We start from the raw sequence: 22,980 nt of genomic DNA, 5'->3' as shown, positions 1-22,980 counted from the left end.
TTACCTCTGTTGACCTGAATATATTCTATGACATATAATTATAGAGAAAATATATGTGTTCTATTTTTGGAAGTTATTCTTGGTATAGAATAATGGCATTTTTTAGAATTTTGAATCTAGCCACCTAACTGATGGTGGGGAGGGGAGAACTTGACGTAGGTGATTGTAGGTTTCATCTAATGCCCTGACAAAGAAGTCTTGGGGTCAGACAGTTGTGTGTGGGTCTACTCCTGTCATCAATGCTTGTGTGATCTTGGACAAATTAATTTACTGAGCTCAGTTTTTTCACTTGTGGTAGGGGACTATTGATAGTATGGATCTATGATTCTTTCTGCATTAACTCATATATCCCAGACTCTTAAAACACACACACACACACACACACACACACACACACACACACACACAGAACTAGAGTGACTTAATGTTCATACTTAAATTGATCATTTCCATTTCTTCTAGCTCATTTAAGCATAACTTAGCCAATCCAAGAAGCTTAATAATACTATTTTATACTTGGGGCATCTGGCTGCCACAGTCGGTATAGCATGTGACTCTTGCTTTCAAGGTTATGAGTTCGAGCCCCACATTGGGTGTGGAGATTACCTAAAAATAAAGTCTTAAAAAAACAACACTATTTTATACAGTAAAACCTTGGTTTGCAAGCATAATTCCTTCCAGAAACATGTTTGTAATCCAAAGCACTTGTATATCAAAGTGAATTTCAAAAACCATTGGCTCAGTTGTGATCATGTGACATTTGATGTCATGTACTCTTCTTATTGAAAGACATTGCTCATTTATCAACTCAAAATTTATTAGAATGTTTGCTCATCTTGCAGAACACTCACAGAACAAGTTACTTACAATCCAAGGGTTTACTGTACTTAAATTTGTCTAGATTTTGCATAATGTAAAACTTATTTTTCTAACAAATGAGGCAATTTGCATTTTCTACCACTAAGAGGTATTTTCTTACAAAATAGTCAAGGTATTTGCTAGACTTTCACCCATGACTCCAGAAGGGTGGAGTCGGTCAAGACTCTTAAGGGTATAGTTGTCTGTTCAGTGAAGTAGGCTGAGGGTCTACACAAGACCCCACTTTGAAAACGGTAGTACCTTTACAGGGCCTAGTGGATATAGATGGGTAATCCCAGAGCAGCAGCCCCTGAACTGGAAGACCTTGCTTCCCCTTTAGGACTCATGACTCAGCTCTGATGAGGATGTGGTCTGTGAAGTTTCCTGCTTTTAGTGGTCACAAGTTCACATGGTCTCCCCTTTTGTGGGACTGGTGGCTACAGATACAGGAGCAACTGCCTCCAGGCATTTGTATTAGGCCAGCAGCCACATTCACCTGTTGTGTGTGGTGACAGCTTGTCTCACCCAGGACAAATGAGGATATGAAACGTATCAACCTTAGAAATTGCGAGATTTTTGGATCATCTGTAACAATTAGCAATTCATGTCACCAGGGTATCACTATGGGAATTTTAAAAAACTTAATTCTGTTCAGTAATGATTTTTCTGAATATAATCTGCTCTTCTTTTCCCCTTAACATTGTTTATAGTGGCATCTCTACTATAGGCCAATTCCTTAAAGTCTGCTTTAAATAATTTTAAGGCAGCATAGAAAATACATATATTCTACAACTTTCCTGGCCTCATTGTTTCTCAAAGGTAACTGCAATTTTTGCTCTTAAAAATAGTGCATCTTACGGAGTAGAGATTAAATGTGTATCTCAAAACCACTAATAACAATGCCAATCTTTTCACTCTGGTTAAAACCTCTGACAGAACTTGGGGAGTCCAGTTCAGGAATATTCCATTTGAATGAATGAAGAAATGCAAAATAAAGGTCTTGCCTCACATGCCAGCTTACAATCAGAGCAAGTTATACAACCACAGTTTTTAGTTTGCCATTTATTCATTAGGCCATAGAGCTTTAGTTTAAACTTCTGCCTGTTAAGTTCCTAAAGCCAAAGAAACTTGGATCTCTGTCAACAAAAAGCATAAAGCTACAATGTGAGGATGGTGGGCACTAACAGTCTGCATGCACCAGAGGCTTACGACTTAAAACTTGAGGTGAAATTAAGACAAGATGCGATTATTTTCCAAAAGCACTATTTTTCTTTTTATTTATACAGAGTCCTAACCACTTCAGTGGCAGGAGGAGTGGGAGAGGTTCCTTTTTCAATCCAGGGGCCTCCATAATGTTGGTCTGTTGTTACCAAACACACAGGCAAGTGGCGTCATGGATTTGGTAAACTAACTACGTATAATGTTTAGTCTCTCTCTGCTAGAGCAACAAGGTGAGCATCAATCTCTGCTTCTGTAAGAATCCTAGAAGGCAAGGAGAAAAAAACCCGTAACTATTTTACTTTTTGAAAACTTTTTCTTATCTAAAATTCCAAACACACGAAAGTAGAATAGATAGTAATGAATTCCTGTGTACCTAACACCCAACTTGGACAATTATCAATTTACAGATTTAAAAAATCTGTATACCTGTCATCCCTTTAGAATTCCCAGGTATTTGGGGCGCCTGGGTGGCGCAGTCGGTTAAGCGTCCGACTTCAGCCAGGTCACGATCTCGCGGTCCGTGAGTTCGAGCCCCGCGTCAGGCTCTGGGCTGATGGCTGGGAGCCTGGAGCCTGTTTCCGATTCTGTGTCTCCCTCTCTCTCTGACCCTCCCCCGTTCATGCTCTGTCTCTCTCTGTCCCAAAAATAAATAAAAAACGTTGAAAAAAATTTAAAAAAAAAAAAAAAGAATTCCCAGGTATTTCATCAACTTTATCTATACACAAAAATGTTTACTTCTTTGACATCAGATCTAAAATTAGGTTTTCTTTTTTTTTTAATTTTTTTTTTTTTTTTTAACGTTTATTTATTTTTGAGACAGAGAGAGACAGAGCATGAACGGGGGAGGGGCACAGAGAGAGGGAGACACAGAATCGGAAGCAGGCTCCAGGCTCCGGGCCATCAGCCCAGAGCCCGACGCGGGGCTCGAACTCACAGACGGCGAGATTGTGACCTGAGCTGAAGTCGGACGCTTAACCGACTGAGCCACCCAGGCGCCCCTAAAATTAGGTTTTCTGAAAGCAAACTCTTTTAGTTGTAGCTATGACAGAAAATATTTAAAGCAAACCTATACATAATGTATTCTATTTTAGCTCCAATGTCAAAATGCCCTTTAGAAAAAAGACGGACATCTGGGTGGCTCAGTTGGTTGAGTGTCGGACTCTTGGTTTTGGCTCAGGTCATGATCTCATGGTTTGTGAGACTGAGCCCATGTTGGGCTCTGTGCTGACAGTGTGGAGCCTGCTTGGGATTCTCTCTCTTTCTGCTCCTCCCCCACTTGCTCACTCTCTCTCAATATAAACAAACAAACATTAAAAAAAAAAAAAAAAAAAAGAGAGAAAAGAACTTGCAGGTCCTTTAAGCAGATTTATAAATTGCTCCTGCAGGAAAAATACTGCTAAAACCAAACACACAATTACTTCCCACAGAAAAAAAAAAAAAGTATAGATTCAAAAATTTTTTAATTCCATGAATTTTTCTTAAATCATTCACGTTTAAACCACTTACCTACAGGCAACAAAGAGAATAAATTAGAAGAAAAAATGCATAGTAACAAAAAACTCTGTAAGGTCCAGTTAAGCTTAGTTTACCACCTTTTTTCCCACCCCTAACCATTATCAAGTATCCCTGTAACTGTGACCTAAGAGTAAATACAAATTATAGTTAACATGCCTTCCAGCAGTATCCTGCATCTGTGGATTTAACTGAAGTATTTTTCACAAGTGCATCCAGATTCATGGTAAGTAAACCACCTCACAAGGTTCTGGGGGGATTAAGTGAGATGGTATATGTTAAGCACCCAGTATAGATTTGACTCATGGAAGCTATAAGGTTGATCTGTAGGAGTTAGTTACTTAGTAAGAACAGTCAAGCATCCAGCATCTGCAATTCAATTAGCTATATTCAAAATTTGGGGTTTCCAAAGATCTCCAGACAGGGTCTGATATAGATCAGTATTTCATATTACTCTCAAAGCTCCACTTAAATAATCACTAAATAATCAAAGCTTCACCTGAAAAAAACTAAAACCTACTACTCTGGGAGATGAGGTTTCTATTGGCCATAAGGTAAACAAAGGTAACACTTATGCTTACTTTACTCCTAACATAAAGAAGGTTATTTTATGTTGCCTCTGATATTTGATATAAAATCACTCAGAAATGAGAAGCAGTTATGTCTGCCTTAAAGAGATTTATGGTAAGTTTTAAAACAGATCTCTCAGGTAATGAGGGAAAAAACTGCAATTAAAAAAAAAATGCTTTTTCCCCCCAAGTTGTAGGACAAATGGGCCCACACACTTCTACCCTTCTAGGCTGTAATTTATCTCTTGGCAAACTTCTTTAAGCACCTGTCCAACAATGTAACTCACCTGAATTTAGGATTTTCAACTGTAACTACTCCAACTTCTATTTCTGAAGGTTTAAAATCAATTGATAGAACAGTAGATAGGCATGTAATTGCAGTCTGAAAAAAGTATCAACATTAAAATAGTATTTTTCAGAGATTCCAAGATTTTTCATTCCAAGCTTATTCAGATCATGAATTAACCACAAACTATTCATTTTTGTTCCATGTTTCAGTGATGCAGTTCTACAACCACGTGTTACCAACAGATTGCTTAATTCTAATATGTTGCCTGCCAATGAGAAGAAACTTGGCTTATACTAAGTCAAGTCATAAATGAAAGGGGTCTATCAAAAAACACAGGATGAATCACACACAACAGTCTGTTTGCTTGATGACCTCTACATGCTGGGCACTGTGCTTAGCACTTGGGGTGAGATGGGGGAGAGGATAAACATGAATGATACAGCCTTCCTTCAAGGAAAATTTACAGTAATAACAATTTAAGAATGTTTTAAAGTGGCTCTGTATCTGATGTGATTAATCATTTATGTAATTATGAACTGCAAGTAAAAAAGACCTTTTATAAACATTTAAACAGGACACAGTACCTCCCAGATGAGAACTAACTTTATATCTCCCATTATTATAAATAATACTGCCAACCAAACATAAAAGTATTAGATAGTAATTCTTCTTTTGTCACTTACCAGAATCATGTTTTAAGTCTTTAGAATGGTTGTATCCCAGACCTTCCTTTCCAAAATTTACTAAAATTTTTGTTTTCAACTTCTTGGCAGTAAATAAAAGGTTTCCTTGGTCTAAGATTACTAAACATTTATGTAAAATTTTAGCTTGTTGTGTCCATTTAAAACATCCCAATCATAATGAATAATCAATCTCCTATCATTCCTGCATTAAGCTAGCTCTGCTTTTGCATCCCAGATAGAATTTCTCTGTCAAGTTATCGCATGAGCATATATTCTTTAACCAAGAAGATGTTTGTTTGCTGAGAATCTGGTATGCGGCTGTTTCTCCTTTAGGGCCATAAGAGTAACACTGCGGACTCAATTTTTTCACTTTTGCTCCCAGGAAGCTTAAGTCTAATTTGAGTCACAACCATGCAGGTCTCAGGCCCTGCTCTTGAATTCTCATTTTTAGTTACATCTTCCCATTTTATAAGTGTTTTATTGGAAGCAGTTTCAAATACATTATGACATGAGATAAGGAATTAAGTGAATACAAGCAGTCCTCATTGTTCCCATGTCAGCTGAATGACACCAATTTTACTATTAAGCCAACAAACTTGGTTCTGTGATAAATCCAGAACAGCCTTTTTAGATGGTCAATTTATACAATGATCTTCCCTATTCTATTTAGCATTAAAAAAAAAAAAAAAGGTCAGATCCTTTTGACTAACTTACTTCCACTGTCTGTTCAAATGTCCAATCAAATTTCTTCTTGACTTTTTTTTCAAGGAAGCTGGTTGATTCAGTTTGTTTAACTCCTGCTGCAGTGGCTTTAAACCCACAGTAGTAACCTGCAGGATCACACTTGTACACCTGAGGGCCTTGTTCTTCATCTATACCAATTAAAATCATACCTAAAAAGAAAGACCCTCATGAAATATCTTATACTTTTGTACAACACAATTTCTTCTTTCTTTGTATTGTCATAAAGCTATTGTTAATCACTATTCTGTCCATCTATTTTAGGATATGTATTTTGCTTAAAGAACACTGATAAAATACAGGTTATCACCACAGATAAACTAGGTAACCAAGAACTTTCCATTTCACAAAAGGCTTATCAAAGATGTTTTTAAAATTTGAATTATTACAATTATAATTTACAACTTTCTAAATCCTTGCTATTACTCAAAGCATATTCCTCTGAACCCCTGAGATGTTACCAAATAAATTTGAATTGAATTGAATTCAAGTTGAATTCAGTTAAATTTTTCATCTTCCTTTTAGAGAAAATAATATATAGTAGTATGGTAAATGTTCTGCTGTAGACTGACCTACTTAAACTTAGTAGTTCTTTAATTTATTTGACCAAGGAAGACTTTTTCTCTTTTTTTTAAGAACTTTTTCTCAAGAACTTAAATTCTAAAGAATTTAAGGTTCCAGGGAACCAAAATTGTGGAATACACCTTGGGAATGGTGGCACAAAACGAAATACACCTTGAGGCTACTTGCTTATCTTCAGACTGCCCATCTTTGATACTGCTGGTATACATTCCCCTAGTAGTCAGGAGAAACCAAATTCTAAATTCTGTACACAGAACTTTATTATTACAAATCCATTATGTTACAATGACATACAGTTAAAATAAACACCACACCAAACTTCTTTCTACTCAGCAAAGCAGGTAATAAAGTATTTAAAGAATGACTTAACTCCTGGTTTCTTGCATTTCTAGATCTGAACCTCTTTTATGTACAGGCATGCCTCGTTTTATTGCGTGTTGCCTTGTTGCACTTCACAGATACTGCATTTCTTTATAAAGGTTTGTAGCAACCCTGTGTTAAGTCTATTTTTCCAATAGTGTTTGCTTGCTTCATGTCTGTCACATTTTGCTAATTCCTGGAATATTTCAAACATTTTCCATTATTCTTATTATACTTGTTACAGTCATCTATTATCAGTGATTAGGACTTGTTGAAAGTTTAGATGCTAGCATTTTAGCAATAAAGTATTTTTAAATTAAGGTATGTACATGGCTTTTTTAGATATAATGCTATTGCACACTTAATAGAGTACAGTGTAAACATAACTTTCATATGCACTGGGAAACCAAAAAGTTCATTTGACTCACTATATTGTGATATTAGCTTTATTGCAGTGGTCTGTACTGAACCTGCAATATCTCTGAGGTATGCCTGTAGTTTCCTCTGTTTTAAGATTCAGTAGTAGTCAATCACTTTATTCACATTTAGAGATGTTTTACCGAGTCTACCAATGAGGAATTTTGAAACTTATTTGATAAACACGATGACAGTGATCAGATATCTGTTTTAATCAAAGGTTATGTCACCCTCTAATTTTCTTTACATTTTATACTTGATATAAAGTATAGGGCGGGGCGCCTGGGTGGCTCAGTCGGTTAAGCGTCCGACTTCAGCTCAGGTCACGATCTCGCGGTCCATGAGTTCGAGCCCCGCATCGGGCATCTGGGCTGATGGCTCAGCGCCTGGAGCCTGCTTCCGATTCTGTGTCTCCCTCTCTCTCTGCCCCTCCCCCATTCATGCTCTGTCTCTCTCTGTTTCAAAAATAAATAAAAACGTTAAAAAAAAAAAAATTAAAAAAAAAATAAATAAATAAAGTATAGGGCAACACCAAAGAGATATCCACTTACTGCTTGAGGGAACAAACACTTTTTTTACTCCAGTCTTGCAAGATGAGCTGGGTTTAATAGATGGTAAGGACATGAAGGGCAATCAAGGCAAAAGGAACAACATGCACAAAGGCATCAAGACATGAAAGGTCTTGTTATACCCAGGTGATGACAAAAGACCCACGCACTACCGGGACTTCAGGTGAGGAAGGAAAGCAGTACACGGAAGAAGGTGCTTGGGAATAAACTGCATGTCATATTAAGGGGCTTGGAATTTACACTGTAGCTGATGAGGAATCAGTTTTTCTAGGGAGTAACAAACAAAATTTAATTTTAAAATGATAACTCACATAGCAACATGGAAGACAGACTAGGAAAGAGTGAGAAGGGAGAGAAGAGACAAGTAAACTAAGTGGCAAAGGCAAGAGATGATGAAGAAGGAACAGAGGAGACAGGAAAGAACAGATATTCTGAGGTGAAGCTCGAAGACTAATCATATGACCAGGGAAGGTGGAGTAGGCGTAGCAAAGAGAAGTTGAGGATAAAAGTAGGAAAACAGCAATGATTTTAAGTCTGAAGCATCTGCAGGCTGTGGAGGAAGGGACTTGGCTAACACTAATGTAGTAGTGACTGGCTGAATACAGGTAGTAAACGAAAGTATGAAAGAGGGTGAGATCACGGACACAGAACCAAGAGGGAGAGAAGGACCACAGAGAAAGCCTGGTGAGCAAAAACATTTAAAGGAAAAGCAAAAGATGAGCTAAGGAAAGTGAGGAAAAGGGGGAAAGAGCATCACTGAAGAAACCGAGGGAGGATTTTTAAATGAGAGGTCAAAAATAGGGTCATAGGGGCGCCTGGGTGGCGCAGTCGGTTAAGCGTCCGACTTCAGCCAGGTCACGATCTCACGGTCCGTGAGTTCGAGCCCCGCGTCAGGCTCTGGGCTGACAGCTCGGAGCCTGGAGCCTGTTTCCGATTCTGTGTCTCCCTCTCTCTCTGCCCCTCCCCCGTTCATGCTCTGTCTCTCTCTGTCCCAAAAAAAAAAAAAAAAAAAAAAAAAATAGGGTCATATGTTAGAGAAAAATCATTGCACTCACTGTTTTAATTCCCATAAACGACACAATGTCAAAAACAAATGTGTTCAATTTTTCAGGATAATGTATTACATTCAATCTAAAATCAGTAAACCTCATCTCTCTCCTAATAGAATTTTACTTATTTTTAAAAAACATAATATAGTTGGGGCGCCTGGGTGGCGCAGTCGGTTAAGCGTCCGACTTCAGCCAGGTCATGATCTCGCGGTCCGTGAGTTCGAGCCCCGCGTCGGGCTCTGGGCTGACGGCTCGGAGCCTGGAGCCTGTTTCCGATTCTGTGTCTCCCTCTCTCTCTGACCCTCCCCCATTCATGCTCTGTCTCTCTCTGTCCCAAAAAATAAATAAAAAACGTTGAAAAAAAAAAAATTTATAAAAAAAAAAAAAAAACATAATATAGTCTACAAATATGAATCCCAGGTATGTGTTTGAGCCTAATTCTTTAGGGTGATCAAAAAAAAGAGCTACATTGTTAAGATGCGTATTGAGACATCTGCATGGAAAGAGTAATCCGGAATTGCAGTACAACTCCCATTACAACAGCCCAATGTAACAGTGACTTGGATCTTTCAAATCAAACATCCTTAAAAGAACTATTTTAATAAAGTCTAATAGCACCTAAAGCTTAAGAGATAATACCTAAAATACTGTTGTGAAACCTACCCTTCATCGCTGATTTATTATAGAGAGTTCCACCCTTTATATAATTTTCTTTTATTCCTCTTTCTGAAAAAATGTAATTCATCAATTATTTGTGAGCCTTGTTAGCATACTTACAACAACCAAGAGGCCTCATTTCAGCATTCTGTGTGTAGACCTGAGAAATATCAGCAATTCTTTTGCACAGCATGTCCACAGGAATCTCATAGCCATACTTGTACTTCCAATTAGCTGCCTCATAGCGTGCCCTCTGTACCTGGGATCTGCTGTCCGCTTAGAGCAGAAAAAACACGTTTACTTCTTTAGAGGAAAGAGTGAACGTAAAATCAGACAATTTTCCATTTTCTATACATATATAAAATCTCCACTCTAACTTAAGGAAGGTAGAGTGGTCCACTATGGTTTCTTCTACCACCAACGAACGGTCGATGACTCAGCAACAAATATATGACAAAAAAGGAAAACATATTTAAAGATGGAGTTCTACACACAGCACTTCCTTTTATGCTGAGTCCTTTATCAGCCGTCAAAATAGTTTCTACAAGTGTTTAATAATTCCCAAAAGAACAAGTTTTAAGGAGAATGTTTCTCTTATCTTTTTTGTAGGCTTGAATTTTCTCTTGATTTCAGAAAACAGAAACCCAAAGTAATTTTTATAATTCTCATCTACTTCTAACTGTGCCATTATTACCAGGTTTGAAATATATGGACTTAACTGCCCTTAGAGTATTAACTATATATGAAATAAATCATCTATAAGAGGGGCCTCAGCCCAGTTTCCCTGACAGTAGTATACAGATCTAATTCTATTATACTTATGATTTCAAAAAAGCTCACAATACTCCGAATATACTGATACTAACCTTGGAAGATGGCAAATATACTCCTATATATCAGGCACATCAGGCACTAAAGGGAGCCTTTTAAAATTAATACAAAACTCAAAAATAATTGAAGAAAATAACAAATCTAAGTAGACATCAAATCAGTTACCTGTCATTCCTGTCATCACACAGCCAATGTTTTCAGTTATCTTGAATAAGTGAGTCACTGTGCTAGAATCCAATAATTTGTCCTAATGAATAAAAGAGATCAAGATAATTTTTGTAAAATCAGAGGCCCCAGTGCAGGGATAAAAAAATACTATGGAGTTATGATAAACTATGTAACAAATGTCTTCTGTTCATTTTATTGTTAAACCCAATTTTTTAAAAAAGGCAGGGGATAGACTTTGTCTTCCTTTGTTAGATGATAGGTTTCCTGTGGGGGAGAACTATATCACCAAAGCCTGTTGCAAGATTCCTGAAGAAAAAAGACCTAGAATTCCCACTGTGCTTATAATCATTACCACAAAGTTCAATATGTTAATTCTGTCTACTCAGCTAAACAGTCCATAGCTGCCGAGTAAATACTTCTGGAGTGAAACGGGAAAGCACGAGGAAAGCAAGAATGTTAATGTATATAGGTTGTAATATAACTTTGTACAAACTCATGAAAAATCCTTACATTATATTCTGTAACAACAGGCTATCTGAGCAGTATTACTTACAGGTACTTTCTTCTGTGTGACAATTACTGCACAGTCTTTCCCTCTGACAGCTACTGATGTAAGGCCACCCTGGTTAATAGCCTTAAAAGCATATTCTGGAAAACAGAATAGTGTTTTTAAAAGGTGGAATAAATTATTATAGATTCATCAAATGGAATAAGCAAGCAATCACTGAAAAGAATGAGCTAGAGCTATACAAACTAACATGGAATGCTGTCCAAGACATGCAAAGTTAAAATAATAATGATAATAATAAATTCTAGTTAAACCAACTCCATTTCTTTTCATTTTAGTTTACTAATCATTTTCATCAGACTAAGTACCAAATTTCCAAAAAAGATTTAATTAATTTATCATATCAAGTCTTAAAAAAAATTTTTTTTTAATGCTCATTTTTGAGAGAGAGACAGAGCATGAGTGGGGAAGGGGCAGAAAGAGAGGGACACACAGAATCAGAAGCAGGCTCCAGGCTCTGAGCTGTCAGCGCAGAGCCCGAAGAGGGGTTTGAACTCACAAACTGTGAGATCATGACCTGAGCTGAAGTCAGACACTTAACCAACTGAGCTACCCAGGCACCCCTATCATATCAAGTCTTTATCAATTACATTGTATAATTTGAAAAGTTTGTTTTGTGGTCATTATTTCTACCAAGTCTGGTTTTCCTGGGTCAAATTTAGTTGCTCTAAATTTTCTCAAGATCTACTACTACTGCTAATTTTGGCCAGTAACTAATTTGACCATATGCAATTTTAATTGCTGTTAAGATTATTCTGTATTGTCTTTTCCCCTACCAAGTTGAAAATTTCTGGCTCATAGTTTTTCTGATTTTCATGATATCTAAAACAAGGATTCTTTAGTTTGTCTATAACAAACTTCAGCTTGTGCACTTCTAGCTGCTATCAAACCATTCCCCAGGTTAAAACAGATGGATCAAAGAGGGAGCATGAAAACAAACTACTTTAACACCATGCAGTTGACAACAACTGCTTTTGAAGAGAATTACAAATGAGACTACCCCTTTCTATGTTTTGTATTTCTGTAATATCTAAATCTAATATAAACACACTTTGTAATTATAAAAGTAGCAACAGATGAACTATTGGAACCTCATCAAGATAAAAAGCTTCTGTACACAAAGGAATCAATCAACAAAACTAAAAGGCAACGGACAGAATGGGAGAAGATATCTGCAAATGACATATCGGATAAAGGCTTAATATCCATATACATGAAGAACTTACCAAACTCAACACCCAAAAAAACAAATAATCCAGTGAGGAAATGGGCAGAAGACATGAATAGACACCTTTCCAAAGACATCCAGATGGCTAACAGACATGAAAAGATGCTCAACATCACTCATCATCAGGGAAATACAAATCCAAACCACACTGAGATACCACCTCACAGCTGTCAGAAAGTGGAGAAAGGGGAACCCTTTGCAAGGTTGGTGGAAATGCAAACTGGTGCAGCCACTCCGGAAAACGGAATGCAAGTTCCTCAAAAAATTACCTACAGAACTACCCTACAACCCAGAATTGCACTACTAGGTATTTATCCAAAAGACACAGGTGTGATGTTTCAAATGGGCACATGCACCCCAATGTTTATAGCAGAATTATTAACAACAGCAAAAGTACGGAAAGAGCCCAAATGTCCATTGACAGTTAAATGGATAAAGAAGATGTGGTATATACACAATGGAGTATTACTTGGTTATCAAAGACAATAAAATCTTGCCATTTGCAGCAATGTGGATGGAACTAGAGTGTGTTATGCTAAACAAAATAAGTCAGGCAGAGAAAGACAAATATCCTATGATTTCACTCATACATAGAATTTAAGAAACACAGCAGATGAACATAGGGGAAGGGAAGGACAAATAAGGTAAAAACAGAGAGGAAGGCAAGCCATAAGAGACTCTTAAACACAGAGAACAAACTCGGGGTTGCTAGAGAGGAGGTGGATGGGGGGTGGGCTAAATAGGTGATGGGCATTAAGAAGAGCACTTGTTGGGATGAGCCCTGGGTGTTATATGTAAGTGATGAATCACTGGGTTCTATTCCTGAAATCGATACTACACTGTATGTTAACTAACTTGAATTTAAAAAAAAAATTAAAAGAAATTAAAATAAAATATTAGTCATAAAAAACAGCAACAGAAATATTTGCTCACTGTAGAAAATACGGGGATTATAGAATACAATGTAAAAAAAAAGTCACTCATAACTCTAATCATTATTGACATTTTAACATAATAGATGTTTAAAAAATTCTGTCAAGTATTACTCTGGGCACAGGGTCTGAATCCTAGTCTCCTATGTTCAGAAAGCCAACTGGTGACGAGGACCAGCCAAGAAAGATACTACCTGTGCCAAAGAACTTCCTTTAATAGGAGCTATAATAAAAAACTCATCAAATATTTCTAAGTAGCTATAGATTGAAGACAGAAAAATAGAGTAAAAAAGACTCTAGCAAAACACCATAAAGAAAATCCTCAAATCTACCTTAGATTCAACTAGATTATAATAGTTTATTTTTACCATCACCACAAATAATTTCTAAACATAATGTTTCAAAATGCTTCTCAGTTCTATTTCTTATATGGCCAAAAAGCTTCTATCAGATCAAACCTCCACAGATAAAAAACCATAAACTCTGAATAACTACCTGAAGACACCAGAAAGTGACAAACAGTAGGCAGATTCTAGAAGGGGAGGACAATGCTTGGAAGAAAGGAATGGCATGAATGAGTTTCCCGTTTTCACAGCTTATAGACTGAGTGCAGGCCCTGGTCAGGGCTAAATACCCACAGAAAATTCAGTCTCTTTAGCCTGAAGAACTGGAGAACAGTTTGGGGGTAACTACAGCTACTGGAAAATGAGGGAAAGAAAGGAGAGAGCCAGAGAGGGAAAGACTCAACCCATATATTATGTTACCCAAATCTGTGGCTGATTCTATAACCACATATACACAAGACAGACTCCAGGCAGCTTAGCTAAGAATAAAAGAAAGGGAGATTTGAGCTGCCACCCAAATTTTAATTGCCTGCTAGAACAAATCAACATTCTTTGGAGGAATATAGCAGAATCCATGTCAACTGCATTAAATATTAATGGATAAAATACTCCAATTAAAGGCAGAAACTGTCAGAATGGATAAAAAAGCAAACCTCAAATATATGCTATCTACCACAGACACACTTTACTAAATGAATGGAAAAAAAGATTACCATATAAACAGTAAGCATCAGAAAGTTGAATGGACAATATTAATATCAGACAAAGTAGAGATTTCAAGACAACAAATGTATCAGAGATAAAGAGGGACACTTCAAAAAAATGTCACAGAATGTCAAAAAATGTCATAGAAAAATCAATTCATAAGAAAGAAGACAGAACAATCATAATGTATATGCACCTTGTAAGAGTACTTTAAAATACATAAAAGTAAAATTGACAAAATTAAAAAGAGAAATGACCAATCCCATCCAGTTTAAGATTTTACCACCACCACTGGGCAACTGAAATAGACATAAACACACAAAGTAGACATTCATGATATGGACCACACTATCGATCACCTTGACTGAGTTGTAGCTACAGAACACTACTGGCAACAACTGAAGAATATACATGCACATGGTGTAATACAAATGCACATGGTACCTTTACTGAGACAGAGCATATATTAGAGACCATAAAACAAGTCTCAATAAATTTTAAAGTACTGAAATCCCTAACTACTTGAAAAATTTAAAACACCCTTCTAAATAATCCATGGATCAAAGACATAATCATAAGAGAAACTTAAAAATATTTTGAACTGACTGGTAATAATGTATCAAAATTTGTAGGATGCAGCTAAAAGAAGGAATTGTATTGCTATGGTAGAAAGACCCTAAGGTGGCCTCCTCTCTATAATCCCTGCCTCCGGGTGTTCACATCTTTGTGTAATCCCCTCCTCCTGAATGTGAGCAGGACCATTACTTGCTTCTGACAAAATGTGGCAAAGGTGATGGGATGTCATTCTCCTAATTACATAAGACATCTTAAAAGCAAAAACGTATGTTACCTTCCATTGCATATTTCTCCTACCATCATCTTTTTGTAACATTGTTTTTTTGCCTTAAAGGTAAATGTCTGCCCCAAATGAATATGCAAAATTTTAAAATAAAAATGTTTAATTAATACAGCTTAATGCTTCTAAGACAGCCAAACTAATTCCAATTACTTCATAAGTTGAAACGTACACTGATAGCTTTGAATGCAAAAATATTATCAGAGGTAACAATTATGGCATTTACAGATGTCATTAAGTGAGCTTATAAAATGATTTACCTGTGACATGAGGCTAATTTCAGTCCTTAACTGTACTTGTATGTGTCTCATTTATCAATAAAATTATATATACATAGTTTATATATAAACAGATATATAAACATATATATTTATATAAATATAAACATATATAAAGACTCTGTCTTGCTAGCAGACTAACTCTAGAGATTCCTCTTGCTGACTTGCTAAATGGCTGTATGACAAAGAACCATGGGTGTCTTCCAGTGAACAGTCAGCTAGTAGCTGGGACCCTCAGTCTTATACTGAAAGGAAATGAATTCTACCAACATCCTCAGTGAGCTTGAAAGGAGAGTCTTCTCTAGTTGAACCTCCAGATGAAAACACAACCCAGACATGATTGCAGCCTTGTGATATTCTAAGCAAACTACTCCTGACCCACAGTAACTGTGACTTAATAAATGTATTAGTTTTAGTGGCTAAGTTTGTAGTAATGTTTATGCAGCATAGAAAACTAATATGCTAGCCTTGTTTATATTAGACAAGGTCTAAAATCAATTATTTAAGTTACTACTTTAAGAAAACAGGAGGGTGTCTGGGTGGCTCAGTTAATTGAGCGTCCAACTTTAGCTTGGGTCATGACCTCACTGTTCATGAGTTCGAGCCCCACATTGGGGTCTGTGCTGACAGCTCAGAGCCTGGAGCCTGCTTCAGATTCTGTCTCTTCCTCTCTCTACACCTCCCTTGTTCACACACTCTTACCAAAAATAAATAAACCTTAAAAAAAAGTTTTTTTTAAATAAAAAGAAAGAAACTTAGAAGGGGCACCTGGGTGGCTCACTTGGTTAAATTTCTGACTTTGGCTCAGGTCACGAGTTCACAGTTTGTGAGTTCGAGCAAGCATGGGGCTCTCTGCAATCAGCTCAGAGCCCGCTTTGGATCCTCTTCCCCCCCTCTTTCTGCCCATTTCCCTGCTCATGTGCTCTCTCTCCCTCTCTCAAAATAAACATTAAAAAAAATAAGAAACTAAGGAAAGGTAAAATAAACCTGGTTCCCCCCAAATTTCCTTATCTAATTCCCATCTATATCAATTCACCTTCTCTGAAGGAACCTTTCCTGGCTCTCCCTGGCTATGTCAGTTTCTTTCCTTTTTTTTTTTTTTTTTAAGATTTTTATTTATTTCTTATTTTTTGGAGTAATTTCTACACCAAACATAGAGCTCGAAGTCCTAACTCTGAGATCAAGAGCCACACGCTCAACTAACTGAGCCAGGCAGGTGGCCCATGTGTCACTTTCTATAGTAACCTTCTTTGTACTGTTATTTTAGTACTCACCATGTTGCACTGTAATTTCCAATAAAATTTTATATAAATGAATCCCTATTGTAACATTACCAGTGTAAAATATATATTTTATAGTAATTTCCAGAAAAATGGAAACTGCTGGAGTAAAGAATCTTGAGACAACATAATAAGTAAAAAGTATCTTCTAAAGAAACACTGGTAGGGTAAAAATATAGTTTACAGCAGAGGGGAGCATGAAGGCTAATTAAGAAAAAAACAGAACAGCATAAGGGGAACATTTAAAGGTGTATTTGTTTTTTAAAGCCGGAATTCAAATATTGGAAATAGTAATTAAACACTATTTCCATCACTAAAGATTGGGGCTTTTAGGGTAAAATTTCAGAAAAACTTACAAACTAGCAAGCACTATTACATTAATCTCCATAATTATGCAGGATAATAACTGATAGTCCATTTCCCATTTTTTAAATAGAACAAATTATAATGAATTACACTCAATCTCAAGTCTTCATTTCCTTAAATACATAGTAAAATACATATTTGTAAAGTATTAGGTTGACCCACGAAAATCACTTTAATAGGTAAAAAAAAAAATAGTAAAATATCAGCAGTTTCACATGGTTCAACCTAACAATAAACCATTAGGTTAGAACGCAAATTGCTTCCTTGACCACAAACAAAATGGTAAATCAACAGTTTTGTATAGTTATCTATTTCACAGTCATCTCTTATTCACTTTCTTTCCTTATACTTTTTCCCAGCACTTTCCCAACTTTTCTGGGAGTCATTTGTATAGTACTAGGAAAAAAACAGGGGGAAAATATAAAAGATACTGTGATAAAACGTTCAGGACAATCACGATACCAGACAATGGCTCATACTACGACCTGCAACAGCAGAGATGCATATCCCCTTTATGAACACTCATCGACTTTGCAAGGCATCTATAGATGATTCTGAGGTTCTGCCAATTACAGGGCTATACTCAAGATTTTCCCCACCCATAATTTTGTTTAAAATGCTGTACTGAGTTTTGAGAGATAGATACGGGTTTTTTTCCCCCATATAAACATGGGCTGGAAAAATAAAAAAATGAAATGAGAGATCTATACATTCTATGAAGTTTGATTATGGAAAAAAAAAAAAAAACACCAAAAAGGGTTGTTCTACTGAGGCAAGGCAGGTATTCTGCAAAATATGTCTATTTAATTTCAATGCTGCATGCTAGAAACTTTTTGTTAGTAAGATTTTTGGAAGCTGTTTATTCTTCTTTCCCTAACCTTGGAACATAAATGAGAAGTACATCTCATTCCTTAGCACCACCTATTACCCTCTTTAAAACTGTGATCTTTGGGGTGCCTGGATGGCTCAGTCAGTTGAACGTCCGACTCTTGATTTTGGCTCAAGTCATGATCTCAGGTCCTGGGATTGAACCCTGCATCCAGCTCTGCGCTGGGTATGGAGCCTCCTTGGGATCCTCTCCCTCCCCACCCCCTCTCTCTCTGCATCTTTGCCCCCCTCCTCCACTCACTTGTGGGCGCTCTCCCAAATGAAAAGACAAAACAACTGTGATCTTTAAGCAGGTGGGGTCATTAGAAATCTTGGCACTGGCATGGGGATGTAGAGGGTGTACATGAGGTTTGAAAACATAGTGTTTGATCTCGTCACTTTCTGGTGTAGTTATAATATGTATGTATTTCTGTATGCAGACATTTAATTTCAAATCGATTCAAGGAGGGCATGAGAAGTCTAGGTTCAGAAACACTATTTTTTTTAATGTTTATTTATTTTTGAGAGAGAGAGAGAGAGAGAGAGGGAGAGAGAGAGAGGTGCATGAGCAGGGGAGGGACAAAGAGAGAAGGGGACAGAGTATCCAAGATGGGCTCCAGGCTGACAGCAGTGAGCCTAATGTGGGGCCTGAACTCATGAACTGTGAGATCATGACTGAGCCGAAGTCAGATGCTCGAATGAATAACCAGGTGCCCCAGAAATACTACTTTAACACGAGTTTTTTTTTTTTTTAATAGCAAAAAATGTAAACAGTAAATACTTCCCAGTCCATTTATTTATAAAACTCTTGATTCCATTTTTATCACCCACTCATTTCTTCCTGACAGCATCCCTCACTGAAACATTTATTGAGCACTTACTTTGTGAAAGACACTGTTCTAATAAGTACATTGTATCCATTAAGTCATTAAATCCTTACAGCCCTATAAGGGACATGAAATTATTATTTCTATTTTACAAATCGAAGAAAATTCTCATAGTTGGTGTGGAGCAAGAACTTGAACTCAGGAATCCTGATTTTGATACTATGCCAGACTGGTATTTCTAGATTAGAAAAGTGTCCTATCCGGTCTGATTCTACCAGTCTATTTCTTTCCTGTTCCTTATCAGTATACTCCCTTCTTAGAAGCAACTGGGCAGTGCTCATATCCCCCTGGCAGGCACATTCAAATGACACTCCTCTCCTCCCTTGCCAGACCTATCCAGCAAAGGATCAGCAAAATCAGGAGAGAAAAGCCCGAAAATAGTGAGGTTTATTTTGTCCCACCTGGGCCTTAGTTTCTTCACTGATAACTTAGGGATTTCTGAAATTAGATTTCAAAGCTGGTGCTCTGTGTATAGTTCTACAATTTTTACATACACATACCCTGAATACATTCATTAAAAGAAAATTTTCAGTAGTTACTAAAGAGTACAAACAACAATGAAAAATCATTCTCTTACTCCCTGGGAGCAAACACTGTCAACAGTTTGTAATTATGGGTAACATTTTAACTTTAAATTTATATCTCTATTTTTTAAATTATTGCCTTTAGACTACATTTATGTTTTGAGTCCAACTAAGGAAGAGGAGGAGCATACACTCACCTCTCCATTAATCTTTCCTTCCCCAGTCACCTCCCCATTTTTGCTTTATTTTTTTCCACTACCAAAGTTAACAATTTGCACTCATATTTCTTATATACTTTGTGGATTCTAAAGTTTATAAAGTTTATAAACTCATCAACAGCATTCACAGTATTATAATGTACAAGTATTTCACTAGAGAACCAAGTATGGATAGACCATAAAAAAGTAAATACTCGGGGCGCCTGGGTGGCGCAGTCGGTTAAGCGTCCGACTTCAGCCAGGTCACGATCTTGCGGTCTGTGAGTTCGAGCCCCGCGTCGGGCTCTGGGCTGATGGCTCGGAGCCTGTTTCTGATTCTGTGTCTCCCTCTCTCTGACCCTCCCCCGCTCATGCTCTGTCTCTCTCTGTCCCAAAAATAAATAAAAAACGTTGAAAAAAAATTAAAAAAAAAAAAAAAAAAAAAAAAAAAAGTAAATACTCCATGTTTACAGAGCTACTAAGCTAACAGACCAAAAAATGAGCCAAAGAATCAAATAAGCACCTAAAAACATTTACTGAGCATTTAACACTGTGCTAAGCACTCTACATGTATCATCATATTTAATCCTCAAAACAAGCACACAGGAAGGAATTGTTAACCCAACTCTGCAAACGGAAACTAAGGCTAATGTTAATGTCATAGATCACTTGCCCAGGTTGGCTAGTATGCAGTATGCAAGGATCTGAATCCAGGTAAGGCTCCAGGGCCTGACCTCTTCGCTATACTGCTTGCTCACACTAACTGTTCTTTCACTTTCCTTTTCCTAGCAATATCTAATTAGTGCCCTGAATAGCAGAATGTGTTATTCAACAAGGCAGTGCTTAAAGTCATCCTGTCTAGAGATTAAGCTTTTGGACTACATGTTTCATTCTAAACCTTTTTAAATTACTTAACTGACACTATATCCAGCCTTTCCACTCACCTAATCTGGAAGTATTAAAGACTACTTTTTGGCTGGATTTCACAATATGGTATACAGCAAAGCAAAGAGTAGGTCTGACTTTTCCTGTTCACATATTAAAAATCATAAAATAGAACATTTAAAGCAGTAGTCCAATATAGAAAAATTCTCTAAAACTCGGGAAAGAAACTAAAAATGAAACTTCCTTGAGGAGTTATCTTTCTTCTGCCTTTGGTCATATTTTTCGATTGAGGATGAGTGAAAAGGGTTACTGAATTACCCTTGTTTCTTGCTACCTTGTAAACAGTATATAGCCATATACTGTGTAAGTTTCATTCCAAGTTATCTTGAACTATTTCTAAAATTTACAGGTGAAGAGAACCTCATTTATAGGTCAACTCTCTTATGATTTCCAAGCAGAGATGGTATTACTGTCCTCCCCAAAGCACTGTGGCGGTAAACTCACTCAAAAATCAAAGGATCATGGGGTCAGATGTAAATCAGATTCTCCAGATATTAATTAAATTCCCTATGGCAGGAGATTAAGAATCCCTGACACCATTTCAATCCAACAAAATATATTGTTACACTGAATGAATGGTAAATAGTTTAGGGTTTATTTCCACTAAGGCTGTCTTTCAGGAAACAGCTAGTTCACCACTTCTCATCCACAATTCAAAACAAGCTTTTAAACTACTTAGAAACATTCAGATGTGGGTTAAAAGGGGATGCTAATTTCAAGAACAGCTCCAGAATTGACAGCCACTCACTCGATCTGCCAGTTTTTCAAAGATGTCCTGATCTGTAGATCCTTGTCATCTGGCACTTTTTACTTTTCTTTTTATACGTTTGTTTACGTTATATATTACTCCCTTTAAGCTGTGAGCTTCAGTACAGGAGAGGGTGTGACATCTTTGCATCCCCTAGGACCGCCACAGTGTCCTCCACATAAAAGGGTCTGGATGCCAGTGTGGAATTAACTACTACAAGGAAGTACATGTTGCAAACAAAGGAAAACGGAGAGGAGTGTTTTAATGGCAAACTTAAGGTGCCAATTATTCTTTAGAGAAGTCCAGATGTTGGGCCCATCCGGGCCAAAACGTAACAAGTGAAAAGGCGTCAAGAAACCAGAGTCCAGAATTGCAGTCCTACCTTCCTTAACTCTTTATTGTGTCCAGGAGGTGCGGCCTCTCGCCCTTAAGAGCCCGAGGCCTTCAGCCTTCGGGCCCCCCGATCCCTGCCTCCAGACAGGCGTGGGAACACCTTGGGAACGGACCCTGACTCGGCCTTTCTCCCGTCCCAGCTCGGGCCATGCTTCAGTCGCGGACTAAATTCCGGCCGCGTCTGCCTGTTCCAGGCCGTACCATGACAGAGCAATTCGAGTGGACCACAGGCGGACTCGGTTCACTCACCTACTTGGTAGAGCCGGCCCTCGGGTGAAAAAATGGTAATGTGGCGATCAAACCCAGCGCTGGAACCACGGGACATGTTGGCGCACCCACTATTTCAAGCACTGTCTCTGAGCCCCGTAGCTCCCGTACCAGGCGTACAAACCCCCCCGGAAGTTGCAGCAACTGCTTCCGGGGCACCGGCCGGCTTAATCCGCTCTTACGCGCGGAACTCGCGACTCCAGCTCCAATTCGTCGCGGAGAGCGTTCCGAGGCCACACCCCTTCTTGGGGGGTGGGGAGAGCAGGGACGGTGCGGCGTGGGGGGTGCTTTCGGTGAGCGCTTGCGTCAGCTACGCGTCTGAGCTGTGTGCAGATACCAGGTGAAACTGGCGTTGTGGCGGTTTAGAGTTTTCATCTGGAAAGTGAATGGACTGCAGCAAGGACGAAAAAGCTTTCTGGGGGCCCCGAGTAATAATCTGCCTACCGGTGGGACCTAAATGGATGGATGATGTGTTTAAGTCTCTCGTTAGTTTGGGGACGTATGTATCCAGCTTGTGTCTAGATTTCTTGGGTTCTTTCTAATCTACTCTTTACCCATCCACTTTTCTTCCTACTACAGGAGAAAATGCGTTGCAGGTGTTGCGGCTGTAACCGTTAATTTTAGGTACAGAAGGGAGTGGGTTCTAGTAGCTACTGGAAAGAACAGAACTGTCTTCTGGCCAGGCAAGGCCAGCAATCCCGACAGTTTTGTCTTAGAAGTAGAACTGAGGAAATATAGGTGAAGAATATGAGGAATCATGAAGTTAAGTTGCTATAATTGATAAGAACGGAAAGGACATGGAGTATAGCCCTGTTCATTTGTTGAATGAACTAATGGGAGTAGCGGACTGGGTGGCTCCGGGGAGGAAAAGTGGCTTTTCAAATTGTAAAACGGTGCCTATTTTGACTTTTCCCCAAGGCACACTCCTATTTAACCAATATTGAATGCAAACATGACGTTAGGCTGGTGTCCCTAACCTCCCCCGTTTGTGCATCTGGGAGGCCGGTTTTGCCAAGGTTTCTGGCACTTGAGTGCCTGCTGTAAGTAATACTAAAGCAAGGATTCTTACCTCTTTAACATATTTTCTCC

The 22,980-nt window shown here is 37.9% G+C and overlaps 1 protein-coding gene and 1 long non-coding RNA gene across 4 annotated transcripts in view; one reads left to right on the top strand and one right to left on the bottom strand.

Moving 5' to 3' along the window:
* Positions 1 to 1,904: 1,904 nt before the first annotated feature.
* Positions 1,905 to 22,980, bottom strand: part of PSMA6 (proteasome 20S subunit alpha 6) — a 31,628-nt gene continuing 10,552 nt past the window's right edge. Inside the window, exons 1-7 of one of the 3 annotated variants that reach the window (XM_058738820.1) lie at positions 21,874 to 22,050; positions 11,060 to 11,154; positions 10,504 to 10,585; positions 9,628 to 9,783; positions 5,847 to 6,025; positions 4,448 to 4,542; positions 1,905 to 2,340 (exon numbers count right to left, since the gene is read on the bottom strand). In XM_058738820.1, coding sequence (XP_058594803.1) covers positions 2,283 to 2,340; positions 4,448 to 4,542; positions 5,847 to 6,025; positions 9,628 to 9,783; positions 10,504 to 10,585; positions 11,060 to 11,154; positions 21,874 to 21,949 — 741 coding nt within the window. In that variant the 5' untranslated portion in view covers positions 21,950 to 22,050 and the 3' untranslated portion in view covers positions 1,905 to 2,282. Of the gene's footprint in view, positions 2,341 to 4,447; positions 4,543 to 5,846; positions 6,026 to 9,627; positions 9,784 to 10,503; positions 10,586 to 11,059; positions 11,155 to 21,873; positions 22,051 to 22,980 lie in introns of those variants that run through there. The other 2 variants (XM_058738821.1, XM_058738822.1) reach the window with 2 other exon arrangements.
* On the top strand, positions 2,325 to 3,194 carry LOC131517097 (uncharacterized). The gene is made up of 3 exons (XR_009264386.1): positions 2,325 to 2,529; positions 2,777 to 2,840; positions 3,088 to 3,194. It is a non-coding gene; the product is annotated as an uncharacterized LOC131517097 (long non-coding RNA).

Source organism: Neofelis nebulosa, chromosome 7 (assembly GCF_028018385.1).
Source record: "Neofelis nebulosa isolate mNeoNeb1 chromosome 7, mNeoNeb1.pri, whole genome shotgun sequence".
NCBI classification, from domain to species: domain Eukaryota; kingdom Metazoa; phylum Chordata; class Mammalia; order Carnivora; family Felidae; genus Neofelis; species Neofelis nebulosa.
Note: the sequence above shows the minus strand (reverse complement) of the source record. Positions and strands in the feature narration are given on the sequence as shown.